The 25560-nt window shown below is 37.1% G+C and overlaps 1 protein-coding gene across 2 annotated transcripts in view; it reads right to left on the minus strand.

Moving 5' to 3' along the window:
- EDIL3 (EGF like repeats and discoidin domains 3) overlaps positions 1-25560 on the minus strand; it is a 262282-nt gene that overhangs the window by 77719 nt on the left and 159003 nt on the right. For both annotated transcript variants that reach the window (XM_072359069.1, XM_072359070.1), the window contains one exon: positions 24134-24247. In XM_072359069.1, coding sequence (XP_072215170.1) covers positions 24134-24247 — 114 coding nt within the window. The remainder of the gene's footprint in view (positions 1-24133; positions 24248-25560) is intronic.

Consider the following 25560-nt stretch of genomic DNA (forward strand, 5'->3'; position numbering starts at 1 on the left):
ACACACCCATACATATCTGAAACACATGCAAGTGTATACAGAACTGTCCTGAATCCAACCCCACCTAATAGACTGAAACATATTTTAAACTATACAGGAAGGAAAAATTAGGGAGATCTGCAAGAGGAGCTTAAAAAGGCAGCACAGAGGCATGCCAGGTATTCTAATATGGGACATACAGCTTTATTTTGTTTCTTCCTGATGGGGTGCACAGGGATGAGGACACATGCTTGCTCTGCTAGCATTATTCAGTGATCTAATAGGAAAATGGCATGCATGAGGAAAGTAAGGTGCAAAACCATGACACTCAGCATGTATCAGAGACAGTATTGAACAGGCTGGAGGAAACGAGTAACTGGCCTTGGCAGATGATTTTCAAAAGCACAACGCTTATTTGGTTCTAAGAACCTCAAGTCTCCCATAGATGTCCCAGATTTGGCAAACAAGATACAGGTCTAGTATTTTTTATTTTTTTATTTTTACTCAACAGCCTCTGTTTAAGGTGCAGAACTGTGTAAGTCCTGATCTGAGTGAATGTTTGTTCTCATGCTTTAGATGTGATAAACAGTATTTGAAATATGTGTGATTTTCTTTCAAGAGACTTGAATTTTCTAAATTGAAGGCAGTCAAATTATCAAGAGCACTTACTGTGTTTTGTCAGCTACGACCACATATGGTCAAAAGTCTTTACCTTCCCCTAGCTTCAGGAGCATTACTTCTGATATCCAAAGCAACTTGTTACCATCAGGGAATAGGTACTACACTGCACAATCTACTTATTTTAATTGCGGTTCCAATCCTGGTTTGCCGTACTTCTCAGTTTACAGTGTGAGTTAACCCCAAGCGTACTACTTTTAAAGAGTATTTAAGGAGAAAACTAACATGTTAGAGATACTTTCTAGTTTGTTGTTCAGCTCAATCCTAACAAAATGAGTGAGAAATTTGAGAAGGATAATAATATGAGTTGATATTATTTTCTAAATTATTTCCTATAATATAATATACAAGTTTCTACTACTGAGATCTGGTTTTAGATCTTCCCCCCCCCCCTCCTCCCCCACTCTGAAAGACTCATACTTATTAGGTGAGTAATGTGATAAAGTTTGATTAAAGTCAAAACCATAAGACTTACAATGCAACTCTACCCTTATGATCTAAGCAGTGCTGACAAATTGCAAACATTTCTAGGCAAATTCCTGACAGAAGGGCCTTGAGGTAGCTTGCCTGGAGCTACTTCCTGAGATGTCAGGTATCTCCACATATATAGTAATGGACTGTCTTCTTGAGAAGTCTTACCTGAACTTGACAACATTGACTTTTATCTTCAGTTTCACAGCCACAGCAACTGATATTTCAAGAACTTTAAAAAACTCTTCTGTAAATTTTATTAATGCTAAGTATATTTGTTAGATTAACGTTTCACTAGCTAGCTCCTCCAGAACACTGAACAGCTGGAACTTCAGCAGTGGTTTTGCTATAGCTCAATAAGTAATCTACTTCCATTGTTAACACTGACCGTTTTGCCAGTCCTTTTCTCTTTATTATTAATCAGACATTATTCTACAAGAAAACTTGTCAATTTACTTCCTTTTATCAGTTACAAGGGAATATCTGAATACATCTTTTTGCTTCAAATACTGCAGAGCAAATGGACTTTCCTTATCCATATGCTCATTAACTTTTACCAAATACTTTATGAGTCATGCTGTCTCTTTCCAAAAGCTATAATGGGGCAATTACTTTCTCAATTCCCAAGAAATTTACTTTGCCTGAAAACTCTCAACTGAATAACCTGCCTCTAGTGCCGACAAATATGCTTTATCAGTGACTAGCTGCTTATAGACTAGCTCCTGTATGCAGATATTTGGAGCAGAAAGAATGTTTATCTTCAAGTTAAGATAGCAATTATTCCTTTCGGCGCTTCACCGCTGTGATACACCATTGACTACTAACAATGGAGGAAAAAAGCAAATGTGGCCTTTGGAGATTGTTTGTCTTTTATTTAAAACTAAGATATATCTTTCTGCAGACAGGTACAAGCTGTATTATATTTTGTTGTTTTATCTCTGCTACTATTATATCCACAGTTCATTTAACAAAAATCATGACAGCTTGGCAAACTGCAGTCTCCAAGGGAGTAATAATATCACTGCAGTGACTGTACAATTCAGTCTGGTCAATGTCAGTCATTAAATAGAAAACCATTTCTGTTAATTCTAGTACACTAGGGTATGACAATCAACTTGATATAAGAAAGTTAAAAAAAAATAAAAATCAAATAGTAGCAATTAAAAAAGCTATGTGACAGGTTCATGATACAGATTCACAAGGAATATTTTGTCATCTGGAACTCTTAATGTCATTAAACAGCAAGATACTATATACTTTTAACGTTATTAAATAACAAAATGCTAACTTGCGCTATATTGCTTTTAATCCTACAGTAGCACTTCAGGAAATTAAGCCCAACTGATAATTCTCCTAATCTCATTAAAGACAGACCTATTCCACAACAAACCATTGCCCATAAAGATGCTACAGTGCAAAGCTGTACAATAAACTACATAGATCTAGAAAGACAGAATAAACAGCATTACAGGTGAAATTACGGTTTCTTTTGTATCTTTTCATTCTTCTGAGAAATCTCCACCAAACCACTTGAAGACAGCATGGTTATAGCACTCCCTTGAGGATTTCTTTTATGATCTCAAACTTAAATAGTTCTGAAATACAACACACCAGTTTGCACCACAAAGCAAATTAGATGAGGTTTCACTTGTAAACACTGGGTATCAGGTTCAAACTGATCCTCAGAATAAAGATGAGTGTTGTGTTTATATCCTAATCTCTAAGAAGAATAGCATATTAAAAGAAAGGAAATATGACCTGATATACTAGTATCTCTAAAGACATAAACTAGAATAAGGAGATATGTCACTTATTCCCACTCTTAACAGGAGAAGGAGAAATCATTTCAAGATAAAAAATTACAACTCTAGAAGATAACAAGCAGAAAGCACTGGGTAAACATGTTGCTTGAGCATATTTAATTTGGACAACTACATTTATATCATTCTACAAATTAAAAAAAAAAAAAAAAAAAAAAAGCCTCCGAAGGATTTAAAAATTACTTGAAAATGTGAGGATTATGCCTCTGCAAATAGAAGAAAAAGATTTTCTGCTATTGACAATGAAGCATGCCTGGTTCTGCAGCATGAATATATAGCTTTCATTTCCTCTGTTGGTTTGTCTCTAGCTAGAGTCATCAAAACAAACAGATGCAAAATTGAAGGCATGCAGAAAACAAATCTGCTTTAGACATCTGCAAGCCTGTCTTTCTCCAAGCTCCTCATCTTCTGGAATGAGATTACTCTGGCTGTGCTTAGCAGAGCACAGTAATTGTGCTAAACATAAATCCCGACAATGGGATTACAGATGACCTCTGATAGAGCAGTAAATAAAACTGATACATGCATAAGTTCCTCACCACGCAATCTGGGTTTCGGCCTTCTGCTTTTTCTTGTTTCCCATGCCATCCACAGAACCTCGCACAGTTTGTTCTGTCAAGGATTGCTCTCTTCAGATTATTATGTATGTTTTTTTTATAGGACCTAGTTAGATGGGTATGGATGACCATTCAGCAATCTGTCCCTTCTTATGTTATGTTCCTATATGACTTGTTTTTTCACAACCATGACATGTTAATGATAAAAATTCTTTCTTCAAGTACTACATAAAATGTTTTGGAAGAGTGGTGGCTGTGGGTCATGACTTCCCTTCGTACGAGATGAGTCAGTGGACATTCTCATGGCCTGAGGAATATGCTGGTCTTCAATGACCGACTTCACTGCTGCATGATTCCACCCAGAAGGTTTGTCTCTATGAAAATATACTTTTCCTATGCTGTCCAATAGCCCCCAGGCTCAGATTCATATTGCCGTGATGAACCACCAGATTATCTCCTACACTAAATTGATTCTGGAAAATCTTCCAATGGAGTAGAGCTCTTAAAATAGACACTGAAACACTGAAAGCGTACCAGGACTTTTTTTTTTTCTTTTTTTTTTTTTTTTTTTTTTTCTTTTATATAGTTCTGTGTATGAAACAGAAGCTTTGTATTCAGAGACTAATTTGCTTAGCTCCAGTTGGGTGATTTTTTTATTGTTGCTTATACAGTATGGATATTTTTGTGAATTCCCCAAACAAGGGAACTGCTATCTATGAACTGTCTAAAGAGCAAACCTATCCAACAGGTAGGAAGGAAATTGAAGGAAAATACATTCAAATTTAAGAAGGTCCTGAAATGGAATTTTCTAAACAGGAAGAAGCTGGGAAAATAAGATGGATGAAAGAACCACTACTTTGTACTTGTTTATTTTCTTACTAAGCATTTACTTCAGCTCACCACCAAAGGCAGCACCTCTCAGACTTCAGACTTTCTTATGACCAAGCATATTGAGGTCTGACCCAGAAGGTGGCTAAGCACCACACAGTCATTCGCTCACTCCTCCTTCCCAGTGGAATGGGAGAGACAAAGCAAAGAGTGCAATCATTAATAGTATAAACAATATGGCTTCCAAAGCCCAAAGATGACTGCAGTGTTGAATACACACAGAACATTAGTTTCTCGGCTGACAGTTTTGTCATGATATAAGCCAATGCCACACAGCATAGCAAAATAAAAACCTTAATCCAAGCCTGAGGGATGACAAACAATGCAGAAGGGAAAATAAACAGCAAGCCAGGTGCTACACAGTGTCATTCCATGAGAAGACTCTTAAATAGCTTCATAAATAGGGAAAAAAATCATCAATGTGACCAGCAATTATCAAACTACCACAACACTTTGTGTTAACATGCTCAGGTCAGATCTGCTGTTACCTCAACCCTTCATACCCCATTTTAGGTGCCAGAATGATCGCCGTGGTTTAACCTGGCAGATGTCTCAGCGCCATGCAGTCATTTGCTACCTTCCCTCCTTCCCAGTCGGATGGGAGAAGGATAATTATTAAGACAAATACATACATACATATGAATGAACAAGTGATGCACAAACAACTGCCTACCACCTCAACTAATGCTCAGCTAGGCCCCCAGAGCAGCAGAAGAGATAAATGATCTCCTACTCCCTCCAAATCTCCTACTGTATGATGTCATTTGGTATGGAATATCCCTTTGGCCCTCAGCTGCCCTAATTCTGTTTCCTCCCAGCTTTTTGGGCCCTTTGCTGAGGATTGCCTTGGTTCTGTACAGCACTTCTGAATAGCAATGATAACCATCAGTGTGCTATCAACAGCGTTATTCTCCTAGAACCAAAATATAGCATTGTACCAGACAATGAAGAAAACAATTCTATCCCAGCTGATACCAAGACAAACAAGAAGTATACATAAAAATCTCTTATCTGCAAAGTAGTACTCAGAAAAAAATGTATTTTTAGTACTGCTCCATGAAAAGATAGTTTCGGCTGTTTTGTTCTGATTTTCATAACACTAATTTTATTAATAGCCTTCCTAGACATATTCAAAATGATTTAATGGAACTGGCCTAGAAAGCAGACTTCTACAATGAAGACACATTATTTGTAGATACACTGTTACTGAAAAATAAGGCTTCATACCAGAATCTCCATAAATTACATAAACTTAATCTGTACCACTCCTGATAAATGTTTGCTGAATGACTTCCTCAAAAGCTCCAGCAACATACACTCCACAATCCCATTTGGCAGTTGACTGCAGGCCAAGGTGAATCTTTCCTGTGCTGTTTTATTATTTCTTGTCCTAATTCCACAAACATGGACAAAATGATACTCTTTGCCAATAACCTTTAGTCTACTTGAAAGCTCTTCAGATCTCTTTTCATTGTTCTCTCTTGTACCTTAGGATGCCAGGCAGCCACAGTGTATGCTAAACACACAAACACAAGGACTGAGGGATCATGGCTTTCCTCACATTTTGGTTACTGGGGGCACAACCCAAAATCCAGGGAGAGTAGATAAACCATCAGAGTGATTAGCTGAACCTTGATAACACTGCAGCATATGACCCATTTACAGCCACAGCAGAAATGCCATCACTACATGGTGATTTCAGACAGGACACACATAGTGCCCAACTAACAAAATATAAAATGTTTCCTCTGAGTTTGTATTATTATTTATTCAGCCATGAAGTAATAGGCATTACATTTCTTTTGTTTTCAAACAGAAATATGACTCTTTGTAAAACAGAAAACAAAACAGACTCATACCGTAGAAAGGAACATTAAGTTTCTCAAAACCCTCTGCTGAGCTCTTGTTTATGTATTAATCTTTATGTGAAAAATGATTTTTATATTTCTAGTTGGCATGTTGAAAAATGACATTTCTGCTACGTTTGAGTAGTGACACTGTTTTTATGTAACATAGCCAGTTAACCATTACTAAGATTAATCTGAATAAGCTAGAAACTATTCAGTAGGACTAAAATAAATAAATAAATAACATAAATATAATAATAATAAAAAAATAAACTTCATATTTATTATTAAAGTTAAATTCATAGAAACTTTCAATTTGTTCTACACAGTAACTGACACGTGGTCATACTTTCACACTGTGAATGGCAGTCAGAGAAACCGTAGCCCCTAAGGGTCATATAACAGTAATTTATTTTTATATTCCTGGGGTGAATAATTTGTGATTCCAAGTTCTATTTACTAGTCTCCAGGTTTTTGTGGAAATGGATTTGGGCAGTTGCATGTGGAGGAGCCTTGTGCAGTGGTGGAATCTCCTTTGCTTCTAGTCACAGTAAATGGCTGTAGCAGAGAACACAGCAAATCACTAATTTAAGCATCATTTAGGGATGTAAAAATGAAATTAGCAACCTAACTGTGTTTCAAAATAATCCTTTTCACTTGTTATTGAACCCTGTTTGGCTGGAAATATTTATATGAAGAATACAAGAATACTCATTAGCTTTCCAGCTATGTCAGGAAATTTTCCAATTAGACATTGAATTCTGCAGAATTTCAGCCTGCTTTAAGGATGGCTACAGAAAAGTGTTTTCAGACTTCTCTAGTTTTATATTTACACTTATCTGTCATTAATAAAACTTCTTTTTTCCCCCTTAATTTTGTTTGTTTGTTTGTTTGTTCCTATATTTGTTTCTATGTTTGTCTGTGGAGTAGGAACTGAATATGTAAAAATTCATATGTGACACACGGATTACACTGTACTGTTATCTCCTTTTCTCCCTAAATTCATTTCAGAGCATGCTTTTTTTTTTTTTTTTTTTTTTTTTTTTCCCTAGTAATTTCTTTAAATAAGTGGATGAATATATCTTAAAATCTACATTTCCAGGAGCTGTCAGCACTCTTGGGAAAAAAATGTGCAAGCTAAAGAATATCCACACCCGTGCTTTAAAATGAAGTTCACCTGTTGGAAAGCTCATATTCTGCCTCTCTACTGAAATAACCTGCTGACAGAGACACACATTCTCACAGTCATGCTGACTGGTAGGAATGGTAATTTCACAGGTGCTAATTGAACGGAAAATCTCATTGATTTCCTTTATAATTTTTGTTAAATTCTATTGGTAGCAGTGAAATATCTGGATTTGAACCAGATGATTATTTTGAAGTTCTGACCCAGTTCTCTCAAGTAGTTAAAGGAACCAGATGCTGATCCTATTTTCTCTTTTAAGGATTAACCAACTGCTACTAATTTAAATGAAGTGCCTAACTCACATATATATACATATATATATATACACACACACACACACATATATAGGCATTTAGTGATTCTTTCAACTAAAAATCTGACAATTCTGAAAGAACAAATTTGAAAAAATATGTTCTCTTGGAATTAAGACTGGGAAGACAAGATACAGGTACATTGAAACTCAATTTGTGTTTTATATAGCAGGTCTACAATGAAAATCAATGGGATTAAAACTTCAACGTAATTAGCATTCCTGAAATCCATCCTGACAATGAGAATGTTGCCTTGCCTCAACAGAGGAGAAGAGTATGTGCTTTTCAAGTGGCAAATCTCATTTGGCGGCCTAGAGACATTCTTCCTGTCTTTGTGCATTTTCTTTTCCTTTTATAAGAACAGCAACTGCTCCTAGAAGTGACAATATTATTAGTTACAAGATGTATTCACTGAAAGCATTTAAAAACTACCAGTGGCACTAATGACAATTCTGCATTATGATGGAATAAATGTTCTTCAGAAAGAAGTAAAAATGTGGGATTATCCTGCAATATACTGCTGAAATGATAGGCTAAATATGAGCAATAACTACAGTAAAGAATGTGAACTGCATGCAAACAGCTGTTATTTAAATCTGTCTATCCAGAAAAGGCAATTCTCATGGCCTCTGAGCTGTTTCCATACGCTCCTATAAAACATCTGACTTTTTAATAACTGGAAATTCAGATAACAGTACTTAGATCTTGTTTCTGGAAGCCATTTCATGTAGGTATAACCTTATATTCATGTAAAGCAGCTTTTAGAATCAGGGCTTGAAGCCATGTTAAAAATACAGAATTAATTTAAAGGTCATGGTCCTTTATTAGGGTGGAACAACTTCAGAATGAAGATTCAAAGCAATCTTTGTATACACAGTAAAAGAAGCCTTTCATTACTGCTTCAGCGTAGTACAGTGAAATGTGGTATTTGTTATTCCATCAAGAATTTTAAGCATAAGAAAAACATTTAAATATACACGTATATTATTTAACATAATAATAATAAACATTATGTATACATGCTGCAGAAACCAAAGGTGGTAACTGGGAGAAGGAAGATCTATCCACTGTAAGTGAAGATGAGACTTGAAATCACCTAAGTAACCTGAACGTGCAGAAATCACTGGACCCAATGAGATCCATGCATAGTCTCTGAGGGAACTGGCAAATGAAGCTGCCAAGCCATTATCCATCATATTTGAAAGGTCATGTCAGTCTGGTGAAGTTCCCACTGACTGGAAAATGAGAAAAATAACCCTCATTTTCAAAAAATGGGAATAAAAGAAGATCCAAGGAAGTACAAGTTAGTCAGTCTCATCTCTGTGCCTGGCAAGATCAGAAGGCAAACCCTCCTCAAGGCCCCACAAAAGCCCACAGGAAATAAAGATGAGGTGACTGGTGATAACCAGCACGTCTTCACCAAGGTAAAATACTGCCTGACAAACTTGGTGGCCTTTTATGATGGAAGTTACAGTGTCAGTGGATAAAGAAAGAGCAACTGATGTCATCCACCTAAACTTGTTCAAAGCGTTTGACATGACCCACACAACATTCTGGTCACCACACTGGCTTTGATGGATGGACCACTTGCTGGATACGGAATTGACTGGATGGTCACACTCAGAAGGTTGCAATCAATGGTTCAGTGCCCAAGTGGAGACTAGTGACAGGTGGTGCTTCTCGTGGATCAGTGCTGGGTTGGGTGCCCTTTTACATCTTTGAAGGCAACATGGACAGTGGGATCGAGTGCACTGTCAGCAAGTCTGCAGACAACACTACAGGGAAGGGATGCCACTAGGAGGGACCTGGACAGGCCTGAGAGATGAGCCTGTGCCAACCTCATGAAATTCAGCAAGGTCATATGCAAGGTCCTGCACCTGGCTGGATCAGACCCTGGGCAACCTGATGATGCTGTGCATGTCTCTGTTCATTGCAGGGAACCTGGAATAGGTGACCTTTAAAAGTCCCTTTCAACTCTGAATATTCTATGATGATTCCATGACAGGAAATTCTTTGCCATGACGGTGGTGAGACACTGGCATAGGCTGCCCAGAGAGGCTGTGGATGCCCCTTCTCTGGAGGCGTTCAAGGCCTGGCTGGATGGGGCTTTGAGCAACCTGGGTTAGGGGGAGGTGTCCCTGCCTATAGAAGGAGGGTTGGAACTAGGTGGTCACAAAGTTCCCATCCAACCCAAACCAACCACTCTGTGATTCTGTGCCTGTCCACTGGGGCCCAGGAGGCTGTGATCCAAAATGCTAAGTAAGGAGTATCTGGTCTGCCAGGGATGTGGTGAAGCTCAGTATGGGTAACACCTTTACCTGTTCCTCACCGTGGGAACAGAAGATGACTAGCCAGAATGAAGCTGTGCAAAGAAGGTTTTGGGAGCCCTGGAGCACATCAAGTGAATACCGAGTCAGGAGCATGCCTGCACAGCAAAGGAGTCCAGCTGCTGCCCAGGCTAGATGAGGAGGAATGTCAGCAGATCAACACCAGTGAGACAGATCAAATCTGGGACTGTTCAGCCTTCAGAAAAGAGTGTTCAGGAGGCCTTACCTGCATGTATAAATATTTGATGAGAGGGAACAAAGAGAAGGGAACGGGGTTACAGACTCTCCTCGGTGGTGCCCAGTGGAAGGAAAACACTAGAAAAGGATGCTAATATTGTTTGTGGAGCCTCAACTACAGAGTTACTCAAAAACCCAATATGATATGATCCTGGACACTCTGCTCTAGGTGTCACTGCTTAAGCAAGGGGTGAAATAGATAATATTCTGAGGATACTGACAAGTTCGACTGTTCTGTGTTTCTGTGATTCTGAACAGCTATAGCTTCAGGTTCTTTTCAGGTCAGTGTTCTTGGATTGGTAAGTCCTGAAAAGTTAGACCATCAGGGAGGATCCCTTCCTTAGAAGGAATAACATGAGGCAGTACTGCTGGCTTTGGAGACATACTAACTCACAGCAGATGCGGATTTGATTCTGAGTACTCCACTTTATCCAGTAATGTGCAATGCTACGTGAAATAATCATAAATAAATTGTTCATTGATTTATCATATTTCTTCTTGGAAGCCATTCTTAAGCAGAGCACTATTTATATGAACATGTCTGCTATCCACATTTTTCTTGGTAAAATAAAATATGTATACATTTCAGTCTCAATAAATCACAGTCTGGTAAAATGCTACCTGGCATACAAAAAAAATCTGTTTTCCTATACCAAATTACATTTTTGTAGTAAGCTGCATGGATAATCAGTGCATTTAAGACAGCAGAATTTCACATCGTTGGGCCTACATCTTCATTTCCAGAAAGTAGAATTAGTCCAGGACACTTTCCACTTTACAGAAGACACTGCCTTTTACATAAGAAGGCAGACCATATACGTATATGTATACTTTGGTGGACTGAAGAAGAGTTTAAGTTAGAGGAAGCACTCTGGCTGTATACACTGAATTTACTTTCATCATATCTGCATGTAGAAAACTTACTTTATGAAGGTAATGTGAAGGATAGTCACTTACCCCAGGTCATCATCTGATTAAACAACTTAGGGCTTGGTTTCGGTACACCAGAGCACTTGTTACAGTGGAACCAATGCAGCTGCAGCTAACATAGGCATAGAAGGTATATTTCTATATATGTATTCTTAAATTCCATTGGCCTGCTTTTTTTATGGCTAGCTTATTCTTACTAATGTCTCATTTGCTCTCAAGTTTATGACAGCTTTTTTTGTTTTGTTTCCACTCCACCCCACCCCCCCCCAGTAGCAGTTTTAGCTTCTTATCCCATCTCTTAAAACACCAGTTGTAAACAATAGCAAAACCTGAGCCCTCTGCAATCCCTCCTTAACAGAAGTAGATTTTTTACTTGGAATGAATACTAAATTATTTAAGGCTTGTGTATGGAACGCTGACTTTTTAGATACTAAAGCTTTGCAGAACTCTAATATGAATATAGAAATCACCCATAAGGTGATATAGTTCTGCATCCGTATTAGCTGTAAATCTATTCTTGCTAAAAATCCGTAGGTTAAGTGAAGCAGTGCTTTTAAGTGGAGGTATTCGATCTGGACTGGAGTTTGAAGGTTTCTGATGAGTATTACATAGAGGTGATATGGTTGCATACCACAAGCTTAATGTCACACTTTTTGCCTATTGGCCATTTCAATCAATCTTCAGCTAATCAAATAGTTTGCTTACTCCATGCAGCAAGAGTTTTTTCCACAATCCAATGTTCTGATCTGTGTGAAACTGAGTATCCTGGTTGTAGCAACTCATGCTAATTGTTTCTCTGACAACAAATCCTACGGGCAAGACCAAATCAATGTTTTCATTCCCACTGAAGGAATTTAATCAGCACTTTCATTGAGATATGGTACCAGACCATGAGTCCCTCCTAGTGCATAACAATGCAAGATGAAACCATAAAACAGAATTTACAAAAAGACATTTTATTTTGCACTTCAGTAGACTGGAATGAGTTATTTCAGACAGCTTTTACCTATTATCAGACAAAAAAATAAAATGAGCTTTATAACTTATAGATGATTAGGAACTACGCAGTAGAATAGCAAGTTTTTACCTAAGTCTGGTAAGTTTATTCGGTTCTGAAATACGATTAACAGAAAACATTTACAGAAAACATTTACATTCCTATGCTTACCTTTCAGACTGAAAACTAAACTACATGGATTTTCTTGGCCTATGATCATTGATATTATTATTTATGTGATTCTAATTCTTATTAGTCAGCCTGATACTTGGCACTGAAGTGAAGAATATGATTAATTTTGTTTCATATCTTCACATAAAATATTTCAAAGACAACATCTTTACCAGTTTGCATCAGTATCAACTACTGAAGGTACAGACACTTCCAGACAAGCAAACTTTCCAAATGATATTGTGTTAAGCTTTAAATCTCTAGGAGCTGCCACGAAAATGAAGTGATTACTTATATTGCATGCAACAGAAGAAAGCTTTTCAGACAGTAATGGGAAGAACTGCTACCTATTTGCTGATACGTCCAAAGAGATTAAATGCTTTTTATGCTGATGTAGCACCACAGCCAACCCCAGTACATTACTCTTATCATAGTGGTCAACACAGTTCATAAGCATTATATAAGCAGTGGCTATCAGAACTAATCAAATGTGAAGAAATTAGATGTTATGTTCTGCTTCTTAATAGTGCCATTACTGCTGAGCGACTATCATGTGCTTCCATTCCCAAAAAGTCTGTTTTATAGTAAGGCTGTAATATTCAGTCTTGGTCTTCACTCCTCTCTGCTGAGGGAGCAGTGTGAAAATAAAGTTAGCAAATTCTTAGGTGATCTGAGGATTTAAAAAGCAGAAGCAAAAGGATTTTTGGAGCTTTTTCGTCTCTTAATATTCACTCACTTTTTCCAGTGGTAATGTGATTTCATGACTTGGTATTTTTAGGAACTGTTCCTAGGTGAAGAAACTAGATTTAGGGACTTCACTCTGTAGAGCTACACCAATAAATCAATGTTCAATTCCCATTTGCTGATAACATCTCTGGGGTGCACTGTGGGAACTACAGACAGGTGAGTCTACTTCTATGTTTCATAATCTGCTGACTCTAAGTTGTGAATAAGATCACTAACAAAAATGGTAAGGACAGTCTGCTGTAAAAGAGCCAGCATAAATTCTGTAAACGACAATGCTGTCTCATCTGATTGGAGTTCTTTAATTGTGGCATTCTTCATAGGGATAAAGGGGATACCGTGTAAATAACATACTTGTTTTTTTCAAAAGGTATCTGAAAAAGTTCCACATCAAAGGCTTTTGCCTAGAGATATGGTCTTTCCATAGACAGAAATCTAATTAAAGAACTGGAAGCAGCCTTTCAAGATGAAATGTCAGCAGTGAGATCCCCTAGGGATCAGTGCTTGAATCACTTTTATTCATCAGTGACCCACTGAAAGGTGTGAATGGGGAAATTATCAAGTTTGAACTATTAAGCTCTCTTGTTCAAATACTACTTTGACGGTGAGCAGCTCAAGAATGACATAAAAAATTTAATGAGTGGTCAAAAAGGTGTCAGATGAACCTCAGTGCACATAAACAGAAAATACCACATTTGACATAAAAGCCTAAACTCTGCCTACTCAATACTGGACCTGGAAATTGCCATCAGAACTCAAAATAGAGATCTCTGAGTCATCTGAAGTCATTGCCTTGAACAGCAGCTACAGCTTCAGCCAAAAAGAAGCTGATAAAAATGTTCCGCATTGAGAACAAAGCATAGAGTATTATTTTAACGGTGAATGAAACTCTGCTATGACCACATACCATGTATAGTTCTAGTCTCTATGTTTCAAGAAGATGAAGTGCTAGTGAAAGTATAGAGAACAGCAATTCAAGTGATCAGTGGGAGACAGCAGCTGTCTTAGTAAAAGGGAATAAAAACCCAGGACTTTACAAATTGGGGAGAAAAAGGCTGAGGAGGAACCTGACTGAACTTTGCAGAAGCATGGGCAAGATAAATGCAGCAATGTTCACCACATTCACAGTACTGGATATAGGAAGCACCCACTGAAGTTCACAGGAAATCACTTCAGCATGTATAAAAGAGATTACTTCTCTACATGGGGTAGAAATCTTCTGAAGCCTTCTAGAAGCACACACAGAACCAGCAGGTTCAAAAAGGATTTAGGGAAATTCAGGCACTATAGGCCCATAGATGACACCAAAGAGACAGGCCAGGAACACACACACTGATGTTCCCATTACAGGAACTTTTGACCTTGAGGAGATATGAGGCCACAGATGACAGAAAGACCTGCAGTCTCTCTTAAATAATGTATGTCATTGCTGCCTTTCTAGACAAGATGGTAAGCCAGAATGTTGAACTTTCTGACTAAACATTTTGGGTTTTAGGTTCTTAAGAAAGTAACAAAAATATTAATAATAATAAAAATGGTAGTGAAGTTTAGCTAAGAATCCATTATGTTATTCATGTAAATAGTCTGTATAAAAATTACTCCCCAAGAAAACACACTGCATACATAATGGATAAGTATAGCGGTTCAATTAAGAATAGAAATTAGATGTTAAAAAGCTACTATTTCAGAAAGCATCTCCTTTTAATATAGTTTATAAGCTGTTTACTCAGCATTCTGTAGAAAACCTAATTATCCAATAATTTAATATAGCAGAAATAAAAAAATTTCTCGGGGAACTGCTGAGAAGAGGATAGCACTTCCAAGCTGACAAATTATGGAATAATATCCTCTTTCATGATATCCCCCAGAAGAAATGTGGTCAATGAAGCCCCAAGATAGTTACAACTTCTTTATTCCAGCTCTTTGGAGAAGAGATGGAGGATATTAGAAAGCACCACCCAGATACCAGAATACATATTTCTTAGTGTTTCCCTGCTCCATAAATAAAGTGTGAAAAAGAATTTGATTTTGAATGAAAACTCTCACAAAATGCTTTGATTTTTGATACAGATTAATAAAGTATTTTCACTCATGAACGAAGAGAAAAAAACAGAAAATCCTGTAACAAAAGGTAGAACTACCTGTCAGTGGTACATAATCCAGCACAGCTCTGTTTACAGTTTCATTTTGACAAATCAGGTTCTGATGGCCAAGATAGAGCTACGAGACCTTAATGTGCTGACAATAATAGCAATAGGAAATTCCAAACAAGCTGCAAAATTAAACAATGAAATTGCAGTGTAATTACCGTAGACAAGTTGTTCGACAACTTCAATACTGCACCATTAAGCTATTATTTATTCTTTATGACTTCACAAAGTTACCCAGTTCATATTCACAGTCACCTCTTTATTCTGTTTCCCAGGTGCCAGCCCAAAGTGTTCATATGACGCTGGAAAGGTCATAATGCCTTTCTTGCATAAGTTACCTCATGCAAAATTTCTTGTGACTTGAAATTATTTTGGATAAATGTGTACTATAGCATTGCAGTGATGGCTTCTGAATGGCTAACTTAGCTACGTAGGGTTGACAGAGAAGGAGGAACTGTTTCCCAGTTTCCTGTCTTCCAGAAGAGGAGCCAATTTCAGCACACAAAACAAACAAACAAACAAAGCAAAAGCAAACAAACTACGTAACAGAAGAAGGAGGAATGAGCACGCTTAACTGCACTATCACTTCAGCAGACATGCTTTCGTATTTGATCACATGAAGAAGAAAGAACTACAGCTTGGATAACAAAGCAGCTTGAGTTGAGGCTCTTGCAGGAAGCCCAAGTGAACATTTTGTTCTGAAGGTGCTCCACCATACATAAAAATGTTATGTATTACATCATCACAATCTGCTTTTCCCCATGCTCCTTTCTGGGCCAAAGACCAGTGCAGTGATTTCCCAAGAGCAAAAGCTCTTCTGCATTATGTCCCACGTGGATAAACACTGTTGACAGGTGCAGTTCTCACTGTTCCAAAAAAATCACATTTTTCCTCAACATTTCGTATTGGCTAATTTAGGCAGCTCTCTTGGTGAATACACTGAGGTCTGGTTCTCTGCTGCAGTTGGAACAAGCTGATACAGATGTCACTATCAAATCTGCTTTCCATATAGAACAGCAAACATCCCATTTCAACAGTTTATAATGGTGTCTGAAAACAAGGGTACCTTTAAGTACTAATAATAAACATGATAAAAAAACTAATGATTCCATCTTTAAGGCAATGTGCAGTTAAATCTGGAGAGATTTAAGTTCCTTTTTGAAGGGGTACGCATGCTATATTTCATTCTTAAATCATTCCGTACTTCTGGCATTTGTATTTGTATGTCTAACTAAAGCACAGATTTTAAAAGGCATAATATAACTTGTTCCCCATCCTGATTACAGAGAACTGAGTCAGACACACAGCACCAAGATCAGCACAGATGAGAATGAGCTGAAGGGATTCCATGGTATGCTTTGGGAGAGGAGGTTAAGCCCTGAGGATTTTCCTGCTTGCACCTTATATGGCAGAAACATTTTGCTATGTTTAAAGATGAACAAAAAACAATTTTTGAAGGGCATTTCTCTGAAATTCCCAAGGGAAAATTTAAAGATCTTGCGAAAGACAGGAAGGAGTTTGAAGGCTTTTCCATGTGGTGATGAAGATGGTGATAAAATCCCAAGGAGATAATATTAGTGGTTTTATTCTTATAGACTGGGAGGACCAGGAAATCAAATGAAAGTAGAAAAGGAAGGGGTTTCAACAATCACAGAAAAATTCACAATTAACGTTATATATGGAATTTTTCTGCTATACGGAAGTAAAAGAAAGAATTACAGTTGCACACAATGAATGTAAGGATTCAATTTCTTTTTCAGTGTTAAAAGAATACTGGGAAAGATTTTTACCAGAAATGTTTGTTTTCCTCTAACTCAGAAGTAATGAATTATAACATGGATAATTTTCATGCTATGCCTGAACTGAAATTGCAATAAATGGACGAATAAAATGCATTGAATAAAATAAAAACAGAAGAGTTTGAAAATTAGCTTTCAGTAACAAGCACATAAACTGGAATAGATATTATGGAATAACAATACATTACAGATATTACAATGTAAATATTTCAAAGTACACTCTGAAACCAATCTTTAGTGAAGGCACGTAATATTGCCATAGTCTGCAGATTTGCCAACAAAGGAAAGTCAAACTTGTGGGTGAACTTTATCAAACAGATTTTGCAGAATCCCTAATGAAAAATAATTTGTACATCTGCTTCACAGGGTTTCAGTTGCACATCATTCTTGTCTGTTAACAAAATCTGTAAGTAACCACACCAAACCAAAAGCTAGCTTAATGACATCTAGCATTAACAGCAGAAAACAACCGCTGGTTAAAGGACAAGGCCTTGATGTAAAGGTAATTCCACCATTATTTTTTACTGAAGTAACAGTCCTGTATGATATTTGTGAATTTCAAATCTGTAATTCCACTGAGATTCAAAAACTCACGTGCACCCTTTTAGGTCTCAGCCAGCATGCAGCAGGATAGAAGGATGCCAAGCCTTTCTCTCAGCAATGTGTTGCTGCAAAACTTTTCTTACCAGAGCTGGCAGTAAGTAGCAGTGTGGCTGCTGATCCTGCCAGGCCCACACCAAGCTGTGACAGACCACATGCTGATTTTCTTTCAACTAATGATAAGACACCAGAGACATTCTACATTTCTTTCCTTCTAAATCCTCAGAGCATCTAATGGCAACATGGTGGTGGTCAGGGCCTAAAATAGATGTAACCTAGTAACATCTCTCAGTCTCCCCCCTGATATCTCACACATCACTGCACCAGTGCCTGGAACAGGAACTTTACTGGACTCTCCATCTGTCTAAAGCAGCATGAGCCGTGAATCTTGCCTCAGCAGGAAGTTGATCATTGAGCATATTACATTTCCTCCTCCTTCTGAAAACTGCAGGTGGGATCTATGCTGAGCCTGGAGATTTTATTTCATTTAGAGCTCTCGTAACAATGTTTTGTTCTGTTTTCTCTTTAGTTAATGTGGGTTTTCATCTCTCACAGTTTGGTTTAAATTTCAAGACCAAATGAATCTCATAAATGTGAAGCAACTTTAAAGTCTCCAGCTTTTGAGAAGTTTATGTATTATGTATTCTACCCTGATACCCTTTAATTAGCCATAGCAGACTCAAGGCAGTCTCACTATGAGGGTAGCCCCTAAAAGTGATTTTACTCTGGCTGCTCATTTCTGTGTCCACCAAGGGGTAGCAACAGAGGAGACCAGGCTGACTCAGATGTCAAGCCAACCTTGATGGTGAATCTAGTTTGGACTAAATAAACCATATGTGATAAACCGTAAGCCTTGAAATAATGTATTTTTGCAATTGAACTTGTGCCTGAAACTAAAAAAAAAAAAAATAGTGATGTGGCTATTGGCAACATCGTTGAGCCTACTGCAGCTGTGGATTGTTCTTTCCCTATATTTATAACCATTATTAGTATTATTGAATGTGCTTTTACATAGATTTAAAGCTTTTATTTTATTTTTTTTTTGGTCATAATAACCGATGATTTATTTTCAGATGCCTTATTCTGTCTGCAGCCTAGTTTTTATTTGTTTTCACTTTATCAATTATTTTTACTTTACCAATAATTTACCAATTTTTACTTTCCAATTTACTTTACCAATTGCAAATCATATTTCTTCTGTGAGGACTTATTTAGAGGAAGAATGTGCACTACTGACCAGACAAGAAACCTGAAAGTTATAGAGGCTACTCTGAAAAAAGCATTATGCTGTAATTTTTCTTGTAAGGCTTAGAAATGGTAAAATAATACACACTGTCATAGGCTTTGCCTCACGAAAAAAATGCATACAGAAATTCCTTCCATAAAAGAACAGAGGGTGTCTTTATTTTTCCTTCTTTACTTTTTATGAACGTTATTAATGCAGAACATAAAAGAAAAGGAGGGGTTGCATTGCTCCCTCAGGCTGAAGAAGCACTAGGCAGAAGTCAACTAGGAGAGGGAACTACTGGCTCAAATGCGGCCTCTCAGCTCTTTACACAGAGTAACTTGGAGTCATAGGAAGTAAAGAACGACAGTGCCTCAGCAAAGCACATCAGTATGTTTGAGCAAGGAAATGTGGCAAGAAATTCACCACAAGTTGGTTCAAGCTCACATGGGATGTCAGAAAGTCAAGTTGTAGCTTCTTGAAAATGGTTTTGACTTCAGTATTGGAGTTATTGACACAACCTAAAAGCTAGTTCTGCACTATGTGAGTCATGGAGCAAGGAAATGATTAAATGGGTAAAATTGTTGGCTCCGAAGGGCTTGTCTGAATATTTTACAATGAGTTTCTGACAGGTGTCTGAGTAAAGATTGGGTCCTTTGCTGTCTAATCAAAGTTAGATTTTGAGAAACGGATTTTCAAAGCGAGACATTGCTGTACAGTACAACAGCACCAAGATGAAAATGTACCCAGAGGCACAGGACTGAGGATTTTGTTTAAGTATCAAATACTGAGAGTTCAGTCTCATTTTCCCATTGTGCTGAAAGGAAGAGCTACCATTCTGATCCACTGAGCTGAATTTTGCACACCTTTGCATCTTAACAGGATGGCTGGACAAAGAACATTAGCAGCAGAAAGGCCAGAGCCCACTTTGTTGTTTGAAGACTCAATATTAGATGTGTTAGAGTTTGATTATTATTTCTCACTAGGTCAGTGAAATGCCTGGGAGAACATTCCACTTTTAACAATGCTTTCTGTCATTTCTGTAACTTTTCTGCTTCTCTGCACTTTCATACCAATGTACTGCATAGAAATGCCAGACAGACCTTGTTTCCAGCCTCAGCAAACCTCACTAGTTTCAGCAAGAGATTTAAGAGTGTTTTTGTCCAGTGCAAATAGAGAAATTGGGAGTCCACCCGTGATATGCATAAATAGTTAAGAATATATGAGAAACATCATCCTTACTACTGAAACCTGTTTTTCAGTACTTATTTAGCTTCTTAAATAATTTCTCTTCTTACAGTGAGTTTAAAAGAAAGAAAAGGATGTGAAAGATAACTATGCTGAATTACATGGGCTAAAATCATATTGAACATGTAAAATCTTTTTCTCTTACGGCTTCAGAATATGTTTCTAATGTATTTCTGCTAACAGTTCTTCATGCTATCCTAAGAGGCCATAAATACAGTATTAACATTAATTTTGTATTAAATTAACACAGTTCTTTTAGATGCAAAAATTATTCTATCCTTATCTTTTTCTAAGACTAGTGACACATCTTTCCCTAAACCAGCAAGGACAGAATACGAATTAAGTTATATACCCCGCACACTTTAAAAAGTGAATTTCTGTGAAGGGAAAATGTGTGTACACATACTCTTACATGTAAATAAACACAATCTCTGTAATTTTCCATGCAGCAAAACCTGAACTTTTCCACATAATGGCAAACAGGAAGGTATGCACTTGCTGAAATTTTGCCTCTTGGCAAACAAGATTTAAAATTCTAGCTTCCAAATATGAAGAGCTCTGAAATAAAATGAGATAAAAAACAGCAGTAAATTCTGGTCTTCATCTTAAACATGAACTAAAGAATAGTTTCTTCTCCCTTCATTAGTCTGATTAGCATATTCAGCTTGTGTTAAGTCTTGATTTCATGCCCAGCCTCCATTCCCTGCCACTCCTTTGTACCAGCTCACTACCCATGTGGTGAAGCAGTTCACTGGTCAAGGAATTGACATGGCTCGTTCATAATTTTTTAATTTCCTGTGTCAGACTTGGCTGGGAAAACAATACAGACAGGCAGCCCAGAAAAAGCAGCCACAGAAGCATCGAAACAGGCAGAGAGGTGAAGCAGTTGGGCTGCTTTGTTTAACTTCTCATGGAATTGCTACTTTACAGTATGATGCCATTAAACACAGGGTATGGTATGTCTGTACCTTATCCCCTGAAGTGTGTAATATCTGTTTATAAATTTATGGAATTATTAAGTAATTACAAGAACTTCTTCATCTAGTGAATATAGTCAAGAAAGCAACAGGAAACTTAGATTCACTTTAAGGTCATAATTTGTAGACACCGAGAAGTCATCACAGCTCATCTAGCCCAGGAGTATAATGATGCTTGTAAACAGAAGCCTTGAAAGATTTTTTGTGTCTATAGATCTGCCAAATCTTCAGGTAATCTTTCAGTATGGAAGACACAGAAAGAAGATACATTTTCAAATGAAAAAAAAAAAAAAAGTTGCTCTGAATTCCATGGAGAGGAATGCAGAAAACTGCTAAGTGTGGTGTAAATATGTCAATGTACTAAAACAAAAAAACCCAACACAGTAAGACACTGGGAAGATACACTGCACAGCAGGATTTGTGGCACTTTATACAAATAGAGCACTCATAAAATGTATTTACAGTAACAAATTTAACCTATACCTTTAAAGTAAAAGCATGAGAAAATGTGCCATGTGTTTTAATGGCAAAAATCCTTGGCAATCAACAAAATACATCTCCACAAGCACAATTGTGGAGCTGCAGTGTGCCCACTGTTGATCACTTCTGCTTTTTAAAAAAACTGAACACAAAATTATTGCTATTTGCAACCTATGTTGCACCTGGGGTATTTTAACAGCATAGAGTCATACTGAGTAATGTTAACAGTCTGACATCAGCAAATGTGTCTACTTGCTGCCTGCAAGAGAATTCTATGATCCTGAAAGTGAAATCTTCAGGCCCAGGAGAATCTGTCTTGGAACCAGTACTTATTTATAGTGGCTCAAGACTAAGCAAAGCTGTAATGGAGGTAATCATCACTGATAGCCTGAACACAGCACACAATGAATAGGTTCAGAGAGAGTAAGAAGATACAGTTGTAGAAATGAGCATGCTGAGGCCTTAAGAATTGTAGAAGGTAATGTGCAATTAATATTGTTTAGTGTTTACCTTCACAGCATAGGGAAAGGTGCTGTCTTTCTACTGTGCTGTCACAAAACATCACTGGGCAAATTTTGTGAATACCAGATGCTCAGTGAAAGTTCTCTAGCAGCATGATAAGCTTATTTCAGAACAACTAAATATTCTTGGAAGCCATCACTGCTTTTGTATTTCACGTTACTTTGACTGTGCTTCCTGCTGTAATTTCCAGCAATAAGAAGCTGGTTTTGGCATCATGTATGTGTGAATGACTATCAACTAACTAGCTAAGAGAAACGTGGTGCATTTAAAAAAATAAAATAAAATGAGAATGAAATTTAACTTGGAGGAAAAACATCAAACTATTTCAAGTTGATGAGTAACATAACAAGCACTGGTATCCGGAATATGCAAATCTTAAAGTACCATAGAAACTACGTCCTATGGCACAGGCTTACAGTGACAGGACAACAGACTGCAGAGGATTCTTTTGTCTTTTTTCTATTCTATCCAGGTTACTTCACACGTTCTATGATGTGGATAAGCAATCCTTGAGCTTTGTGGGGTAATTCTGAGACAGCAATCAGTCATTTACATAATTAGTGTAACAGTACTTAATTATAAGATTACTGTAAATATACACAATGTTCTAATGCTGTAATTTGAATGCGTAATTACTACCTGTAATTACATAATTAGGTGTAATGGCATAACTAAGTTTCTCATGAAAAAAGTGGATATTTGCAATGCAACCAATAGGAATTGGTACAGTGCACAGTAATATCGGTGTTATGAAAAGATAAAATTACTGGTTTTTAATGCTACCTGTGGTAAAGCTAGCTCATAAACAGATGAATGCTATAAGTTTGTGGATAGAGCCATAGTAATAGAAAAATGTGGGCAGCTCTCTCAAAAGTGATAGTTCAGAGGTCACCAGCCAGTAAAATCATTATTTCCATTGTTAAATATTTGAATATCTGTATTTCACATTATTTTATAATTACAAATTTAAGAAACAGATTACTTGTCTTAACTCTATATATAAAGCTATAAGCACACCTTATGTTACATTCCTTCCATGACTGCATCAATCATCAGATCAGTGGTAGCTTCATTTGTAGGCCTCTTTCCAGAGTAAGTACAGAAAAGAATTTAGCAACATGACAATTTATTCTACCTTTGTTACTTTGGTTTCTAAGATTACCTCGTCCCTCATATGTAAATGATTCCTCCTTCAGCTTGAGGAACTGGATCTTTACAAGAACTTTAAATACTATTCATAAAACCACACACAAGTGTTGCCAACACAGTTCCTGGAGTAGCTCCACCAGTAAATTATCTGTAAACCAGTGGTCTGTCTTTCTTTGTCCTCCTTTCAGGTCAGTCCCTTACTTGCTTGACACCTTTTTTATGCATGGTTCTTACTTAAAACAATTAAGAACCAAGGTCAAAAGGAACAAAATAAGTTGCTTAACTTCCATGGAATAGGTAGACAACTGGCGGTATTCCTTTCCAGAGGATATTCTGAATGAATTCAATAGAGATCATACAAGCACTTGGAGGAAAAGCCTTCAGGGGTCATTCTTCCAGGTAATGAATCAATCAATCAAGCTCATGATCTCCCCTGAACCAAATATGATGGAGACACATCAGAGAAAATATCCTATGCCCTGCTCTTATAGTAGCTGGTATTTCCTTACAAGAACTGCTGAAGATGTGAAACTACCATAGATTAACCCTCAGTATGAGTCAGTGTTTATATTTTTCTTCTTTACACAACAGACTCCTCTACATTTGACTCATAGAATAATTTTATTTTTTGCTGATATTTCCATCATATCTGATGCTTTACTTCAATGCCTGACAGATTAGATCTTTTATATTCCTTCCATTTATAAAAAAATAACATGACTGTTTTAACCAATATGCATCTGTAGACTAGTTCAATATTTCTACAGCATTCTCCAGTTGTTTCTGTTGTGGAAAATATAACATTTTTAAAAAGAGATGTAAAGTCATGGCACTACTTACTCTGTTGGCAGTTTCTCCCCATAAATTCACCTGGGCATTCACATGAATAGTTGGCAACGAGATCTGTACAGATTCCGCCATTCTTGCAGGGTTCAGCTTCACATTCATTTACATCTGCGGGAAGCCAACAGAGATAATGTCAGGATTAAAAAAGAGAAACTGTAAAAGCAGTGAGGACAAAACCACAGTCTTTATACACATTAACATTAGGATACATTACATTCTTTTTCCCAGCTAACATAGTCAATATAATGTGTGATTAACCAGGACTGATTCTAGGAAAAAACGTGAAAACAATTTCACATTAATTTTGCTAGTTTCCTATACCTATGAAAGATTTACTATGTCCCATCACACAGCAGAATTAGGAGTTGTGATTGGGGATTTGCATTACAACAGAGAACACCAGAGCTTGGCCTTAATTGTACTAATTCAGTTAGTCCTAACAGGTTACTCATTAGCAATACTTCCACCTTCTAGAAATAAAGCTACCTCTTTACTAACAGTTGCCATTTAAGAATGTCTCAGTTCATTTTAGCTCATTAAATATCTAATTGACTCAGTTTTTTTAACTGTCTAAAAAATTTCCTTCCTGTGAATGAGTTGAAAATAATAGCTTGATCTTATAGCTTGCAAATTTTATTAAATTCCAAGGATAGCAGTGATTAATTTTACTTGAACTTCCTTTTTTTTGACGAACTGTGTGTCAAATGCTGCAAGAACACTCCCCTGCATTTTTCAATGTGAAAACCTTAAATGTAATATCAGGTTATTTTTCTAATATGCAATATAGTATTTTTCAGTCATCATAAATAGACACATCAAAGATGATGGTATCTCTCAGTTATATTCCTACAGAATAAAAATAAATACACACAGAATTCTAAGACTCAGAAACCAGTATGGATTTTATGCATTACTGTCTCAAATAACCATATCAGTGCATATAATTAAATATTTAAAATACAATAGCTCACACTAGCTTCGACTGTTGAAGTCCTGTTGAAGAGAAAATAAACAGCAAGCATGAAAGCAACCTTCAGCTTGTGCTATAATTCTACTTCATTAAATATGCATAGTCATTTCAGATGCAATTGAGACAAAGCACACAGGTGTGTAACACAGAAAAATGTTACAATAAACACATTCAAATGAGAGAAACCACCTCCACTCTTTGGTGGGTCCAATACCCTATGAAATGAACCAGTATTCCTTACTATCCTGTTGAACCCGTTTCTGTCTCCAAAATCTGTTTAGAGTTGATATGATATGATATGATATGATATGATATGATATGTATGAACTACAGAAGGTCCATAGCTTCCCATGTATTTTAAGCTGACTGACTGGCACTGTTGTAGAATCAGATGTCCGGGTGTCTGCAGTGGGGCTCACTGCTTGCACAGGGTTGGTGCAAGGTGGGTGAG

This window comes from Excalfactoria chinensis, chromosome Z (assembly GCF_039878825.1).
Source record: "Excalfactoria chinensis isolate bCotChi1 chromosome Z, bCotChi1.hap2, whole genome shotgun sequence".
Taxonomy (NCBI): domain Eukaryota; kingdom Metazoa; phylum Chordata; class Aves; order Galliformes; family Phasianidae; genus Excalfactoria; species Excalfactoria chinensis.